General features: G+C 38.6%; 2 protein-coding genes across 2 annotated transcripts; one reads left to right on the top strand and one right to left on the bottom strand.

The window, feature by feature from the left end:
• Positions 1-249: 249 nt before the first annotated feature.
• Positions 250-718, top strand: MELLADRAFT_112930 (uncharacterized protein; the record flags this gene model as incomplete). Its single annotated transcript, XM_007417543.1, has 2 exons — positions 250-601; positions 684-718. 2 exons carry the CDS (start codon positions 250-252, stop codon positions 716-718), a joined length of 387 nt encoding a protein of 128 aa, XP_007417605.1.
• A 4888-nt stretch (positions 719-5606) lies between these two features.
• On the bottom strand, positions 5607-7091 carry MELLADRAFT_94849 (uncharacterized protein; the record flags this gene model as incomplete). Its single annotated transcript, XM_007417508.1, has 8 exons — positions 5607-5846; positions 5989-6075; positions 6123-6133; positions 6220-6327; positions 6404-6570; positions 6745-6747; positions 6828-6887; positions 7030-7091. The coding sequence occupies 8 exons, from the start codon at positions 7089-7091 to the stop codon at positions 5607-5609; spliced, it is 738 nt and encodes a 245-aa protein (XP_007417570.1).
• Position 7092: the final 1 nt, after the last annotated feature.

The raw sequence follows: 7092 nt of genomic DNA, 5'->3' as shown, positions 1-7092 counted from the left end.
CTTGCGTGATCACTTCTCTTGTCTGTTTCTGACAGCGCGCACGGACCACCAGCTCGATTAAAAAATAGTCGATGTGGCAAGCATTTTGGGAACGACAGTATCTGATTTGAAAAATCGCTTATCGAAAACAAAATGACGACCAACAACCAAGTAGAAAGTAATTTAGATAGGTTTAATACCCAACTGAAAAAGACATGTGATAGAGTGTTTAATAGAGCAGGATCAGCTCCCGCAGATGTCAGACCGGAAATGAACAAACCAATCCCTGGAATCGAACAAACTAACCCGGCCGCCACTAATATGAGTGATGGAACGACCGCACCTTGCACTGCCAACTCAGGTAGAGGTAGGGGAAGGGGTCGAGGAAAGAAGACCTCAACCATAACAACTCGAGCATCCTCTGCAGCTCGACAATTAGCAGAAGCTAATAAAGACAAAACAAGCCAAACTGCAAACAACATACCCGGTGAAAATCAAACTACCAACACTTCAGCTCCTAATGGAACCTCTGGAGTCTCGGCTTCAACTGAAGAACAACCACCTGTTTCTAAAGATGCCTCTACGACCGTCGAAGAGATGCAGATTGAGTTGCAGCCTTCCAGTTGAATCGCAAGAGATAATGTTGGAGTAACGTGTAAGCTTTGTTTTGAAAATAACTTCCTTTGAACATCGATCCACCTTAGTTGTTGCCGCAGATGCAAAGCCACGTGGAGTGTAGCCATTTCATAAAATGATGCCTCAGAAGAGATGTTCCTACCTAAAATGAAAATTACAGAATTTAACATACTCGATTTTTCTTTTCCATAAATTTTTGCTATCAATATCATTGATCCACAGCATCTAAATCGCCCAGACACCACACTGTCACTGGCGTAGAAGTCAGCCCCCCCAGGGGTTTCCACTCTTGGTTGGCCGCAAACGGTTATGCCGTTGTATCGAAACAGACCTCTACAAACGTGCCTTTGAACGCAAACACCGTCAACCCCATTCCTTTACAATCGCAAATCAACACACTTGCCAGCAGATCAGCCAATGTTCAACGTACTAGCGACACACGTCCAGATTCTACTCGTAATAAGTCTCGAAATTTTGCCTGGAATGACCTTTCCACGACTCTGATGCAGAAGAGCATACTCCAGCTATTTCCATTTCCAATGTCAATGTTGCCGCGGCGTCGACCAACACAAAGACTACTGATGCTGCTATGTCAGCCCTGGGTACATATGTATGTACCCAAAGACTAACTTGTAACATAGATAACCACCTTTAGACAACTAATTACATGTACATAGGCCTTACAAAACATATGTAACTTGTAATAAATCATACATACTTCCTAATTGCATATACGTTTACATTTAAAACCATATGTAATATGTAATAAAACACTAATTACACCTCATAACTCAGTGTCAAGAGTTAAAAATGTTTATACTACATAAATTACATAACACGTATATGTAATTATGTAGTATTAATAATAATCATAACTAACAGTAATAATTAAACCCTAAACCACTGTAGTGATACAAACAAATATCACTACAGTTAGGTTTGGAGAGGAGAGTATATAAACTCCTCCTCTCTCAGCCTTCAGAGATTCTACCCAAGCATTTTATTACACACCACTTTTAAGAACCATCAAAGTTCTACTGAAGTAACATCAAGAGTCTTATAAATATAAGACTAGTGATATCTTCATTACTTTAATCTGTTCCTTGATTAAAAGTAAGTAATACCTTCGCCCCTTCTGGATCCTCTACTTCCCCCAAGTAGGAACTCTTTTAGGTTGGTGACCTTCCAACAACCCAAGGCCAGTTGTAAGGACCAGCGTAGAGGGATGAGATGCAAGAGAAGGCGCAGGGTGTTCTGGTACAATAACTAGATTGCTAAGTGAGGACCAGAGTCTGCTGCTCATGAGCGCCTTGGCTATGCTCAGCGCATATGTCACAGATGTGTAAGTACAAGTGTCACTAATGGGATCATAACACCACTCCCCCCTTTATGTCTAGACCTCCTCTTGCAGGTCAACATATTTCCACGGGTGGCATTAAAAAACCCACTAGGGGAAAAAGCCATACCCTCACTTCTTTCTCCTAGTTCTTGAGTATCTCAATTCTGACTTTGGATATATGATGTTGAATTCTTGTACTGCTTCTTTAGCGTTCTTGAGCCCTTGCTCCGGTTCCCAAGTGTCATATTCTGGTCCGTAATTACCCTTCCAATTGATTAAATACTGTATTGTCCTCCCCTTTTTTCTCTTGTCCAATACTTCATTAATTTCAAACTCTTCATTCTCTTCTACAACTACCGGCGGCGGGGCTATCTGATCCTGTCCTCGAATCTTACTGCCTTCAAATTTCCTTAATAAGTTGACATGAAAGACCGGGTGTATTCTGCTCATTGTCTTGGGTAATTCTAGCTTGTAAGCATTCTTTGAGATTCTTGTGGTGATTGTGAATGGCCCTAGCCAGCGATGAGAAAACTTAGCTGTAGGCCTCGTAGTTGACACGTGTCTCCCGTTGAGCCAAACCTTGTTGCCGTTCTTCCATACCGGTGTTTCTCATGATTTAGTTTCATGTTGCTTTTTCATTTTTTCTTGTGCTAGGTTCATTGCATCCTTCAGTTCTCTTTGAACTTCTTCGATTTGATTAATTTGTCCTTCTACAGCTGGAAGGCACCTTTTGCTTGATGGTACATCGGTGAACGTTACGTCAAATCCATAATTTGCCTTAAACGGCGAGACACCTATGGCCAAGTGCTAGTTGTTGTTATATGAGAATTCAGCAAACGGGAGTAAGTCATACCAGTTATCTTGTTTGTAAGAAGCGAAATGTCTTATGAATTGCTCCACTGCCTTATTTGTGATTTTGGTTTGGCCATCTGTTTGCGGGTGGTACACTGCTGAAGATTGAATCTTGATCCCTAGACGTTTGTTGAAGTCCTTTGTGATTTGTGGAATAAATACGTTTCCTCTGTCCGAGGTTATTGGATTTGGGGTTCCGTGCAGTCGCCATACTTCTCTAATCATGATGTTTGCTAACTCGTCTGAATCCATACTTTTTCTACAGGGGAGAAAGTGCGCCATTTTGGTCAATCTATCAACTACTGTCAATATACTATCACTAGCATTTTAGCGGCGGGCGCCGCTGTTGTCAACCCAAAGCCATGAAATACAGCTTGGAACAGAGAAAAGTACAACTCAAATAGGCCACAATCTGGTATTAAAGCCAAACAAAACAATCATATCAAAATAAGATGAAATCAGAGGCAATTACACTGCAAAGATACAGAAACAACTTAGCCAATCGGACATTCAACCACAGATCCTGAGGCATGCATATCAAGTGACATAAGAAAACAATGCATCAAGGCAAACGGCATCAAGCAACAAAAAAGTGATATTGGCTAAATCATCTGTTCTGGTATTCATCATCCCTGTTTGTAGCTTGATGATTGTGTGTGCGTGTATTGTGTGTGTTCAATCTGGTATTGTTTCTTTTTCTTTTATTCCTTATGTGTGCGTTAGCTTACTCGTCTCCAAGTCTACTCAAAGCGTTGAGGACTTCTGGTACTTCTGCATCAAAGTTACACCGCTTCAAGGTTGCTTCAAGATCACCAAGTTCTAGAATCACTCATTTAGTATGCATTGGGTTTAGATGATTATGATTTGATGTGTTATATGTGCTTTATCGGGAATAGGTTGTGTGTGACCTGAGTTACTTTTTTATTTATGTTTTTACCTTTGATATCCGTATAAATAGAGTGTTGTTTCTTTCTATCAGATTCTTTTCTTTATCAATTATTAGACAATGGAAATTTGGATTTAGGGTACATAAAAATTGGATGACCAACTATTGGAAGATGTTGGGTACTATTCCTCCTATACCCTGAGCACCACTTGAAGAGACATATATCTTTTAGAGGTAAAGAGATTGATCAGTATTACTCTATTTGGCTTTGCTTGAATATGAGATGGCATGAGTTTGACTCATCAGGGATGATGTGTAGTTTAGATATGATAAACTTGGCATAACATGATGGCACATGTTGAATGATCCTTCTCCCTTTTATAGTGCTGATGGAATCACAATGGTAAGCCTTTTCTTGATTGTATGAAGTTTGCAGAGATAGAATGAATCAGTTCAATCATAAACTTCAGCGCGCCTCAATTAAATCACTCACAACTTGAAAGCAAAAGAATGAGATCAGTGAAATGATCAACTCAAGTCTCTTGCATCAATTCAATCACTTAAGCCTGAAAACAAACCAAGGGATCCTTTGAAAACAATCATTTGCACCATTTTTGTTAGATCACTGTAACTGTTTGTCTACACATCCTCAAGCTAGATGCCACAAGTTTGAGGTTGCTGTTGTTGACCATCTTGCTACTGACATGTTTGTTACATGAGATATCCGGTTTCACGCATCAGTAGCACACAAAAAGACATGTTAAACACAACAAACATGTATCTAAAAAGGATTGGAAGTAACTTCAAGCAATCAGTTCATGTGGGGTTCCTGTATTCATCCAATATGAAAGGTACATGTCATCTCAACTGTCTCTGTGACATGGATGAGCATATCATCTTCATAGATTTGATCAATTGTGGCAACAAGTTCTAGAGCTGAATTTGCTTTGATGGCTAATACATCAAGTCAATAATGATGACAAGTTCAAAATTTATATTGATTTGACATTCATTTGTCTGATTGTGACTCTGAACTCTAAATTTTAATGGGGCATTGATGTCTTGAATGTGCTGATACTGTTTGGGAGATGATTTGTTTTTTTCACGCTTGCCTTTTTCTCTCATCTTGAAATGGGTTTGATTGGTGGGTTCAGATTTAAAACAAAGTTGATTAACAAAGAGATAGCTTTATAACATTTGAACTTGATAATACATAAATGCAATGGGATCATTGTGTTTCATAGATACTAAAAAGGATTGATTGATATTGTAAGGACAGATTTGATGATTTTATCAGTGCCTACATTTCAATATCAAGCTGTTGAAGTCAAATGATGTCAAGAGAGGCCCTCATCCAAAAAAATCGTGATTCTCACAATTTTTTTGCTTGTCGATTGGTTAATTTTTGGAAATGTAAAATTGGAAGCCAATTGAAGTGTTGATTTGAATTTGCTTGAATCTGATTCGATCAATCCATATGAACTAACAAGTAATACATCTGATCTTCTCCAGCTAATCTATGTACAAATAGACTACTCACATTCATGATATGTATGATTTTCTTTTACATGTTGTTTCAATTGTATGTCTAAGTCACTGCCAGAAAGAAGAAAGTCATCAGACCCAAACAATTCAAAATCAACCACAAAGTCTTACAATGAATCCAAATACTCACCAACTGGAAACACACATATTTTAATTTCCTTTGATGATGGCATGATGATGATATCATTGGTGTTAAAGTTTTGATGGGTTAATTAGATTAAGTGAATATTCAATTTGATGTTCTGATGGGATTGAGTAGTTTTGAATTGGATTGGAATGTTGAGAAATCAAAGATTCTATGTAAGGTTTGATGCTGGGTATTGACGAGTTTAATTAGAAGAGAATTGGCAATGAGAGAACTTGTTTGGTCTAATCAATTGATGGTGATTGGTGTCTTTTGTATGTTGAATGGTGATCCTTAAAAGTGATATGAGCAATCCACAGGTGTTGTTGAGATTGTAGCAATTTGAGCGGGTGGATTATGTTTTGACCGATTGAAATTCCATGATAATGAATGTAGTTTGGATGTGATGTTTGACAATAAATTAGCTCCCCTGACAGCTGGAATGTATTCAGAAGTATGTTCAATATCCTCGCAGACCAAACTGACTTGATTGGAGGGTACTGTGGAGATGAATCACTCCCGGGGGTGGATTGTGAGTTTTAGCTTGGATTGCATGGTTGATCAAGTACTGGTAACAGGAGAACCGGCTGTCGCCGCTTAAGCGCCACAAGCAGATTGAGTCCTCACTCTTCCTACAGCAGATCTGATAAGAGGGAGTTGACGTTCATGAGGTAGACATAGCTTAAGCCAGCCTGTTCTTCCAAAATGTTTCGACTTGAGCAGATTGATGGGACAGATGTCAATAAATTGACATTACAGACCATTGTAAGACCTCCAAATCCATCAAGTATCTTTACAAAGTCCAAAAACATAATCTTCATCAGTTAAACCTGATCAAGCTTTGTGAAGAAATCTAACCTGGATGGATAAAGTCACGCTTAGTGGCTTGATATTTTGAATGATAGTAACAACCATCAGATACACTCGCACCTACCAAGAGGATAGGCCTGTTGAAGACTGTCACAACTTGTTTGATGTGCTACTTTTGAAGGATTTGGTTGGTCTTTCACTAATTACCTTCAAGGATAAGGAGCCTAGCGACTTGATCTGTTTGTGAATCTGATTATGCCAAGTGGTTCATTGAGATTGTCTCCGACTCGTCTTCTTTGCATCTGGTTAAGTTGATGATGGTGGCAGGGTATTGGTAATGGGCTCGGACGAGTAGGTTGTGATTCTATGGGATATGAAGCCCCAAGTGTCTGGTTCGGTCTCTCTGTCAATTCGAAATGAGACTTTTTGATTCACTTCATGTGTTGGCTGATGAAATGTATCTTGCTCTATACTAACCAAACCGTAAAAAAGAAAAAGGAGGAAAACTCATCAAAAATCGATCAAAAAAATCGTATCAAAAAGAATCAAAGAAGAAAAGGATGAATGACTAACCTTCTAGAAATGTATACTTTTTAACTAACAGATAAATCTGGTAGATTAGCCAAAAAAAATGGATTAGAATTCATAATATTCACTCATGAGGTAATGTATTCCTATCAATTGGAAGATCTAAAATCCTTAAAGCAGTAAGTATACTAATTTTGTTTTTGGCTTCTGATAATAAATATCAATAGTAAATTTGTTCTGCATAAGCAACTCGATCTGTACAGATGATTGCTGAAGATCGAGCTTTACAGAGATGAAATCAGAGTTGGTTTTGAAGAGGATTGAATAGACGCGTAAGTATTGTCGAGATGATATCGCATGTATTCTACCAAAGCTGAGTAGGCTCGTTTCATG

This window comes from Melampsora larici-populina (assembly GCF_000204055.1).
Source record: "Melampsora larici-populina 98AG31 unplaced genomic scaffold MELLAscaffold_74, whole genome shotgun sequence".
Taxonomy (NCBI): Eukaryota; Fungi; Basidiomycota; class Pucciniomycetes; order Pucciniales; family Melampsoraceae; genus Melampsora; species Melampsora laricis-populina.
Note: the sequence above shows the minus strand (reverse complement) of the source record. Positions and strands in the feature narration are given on the sequence as shown.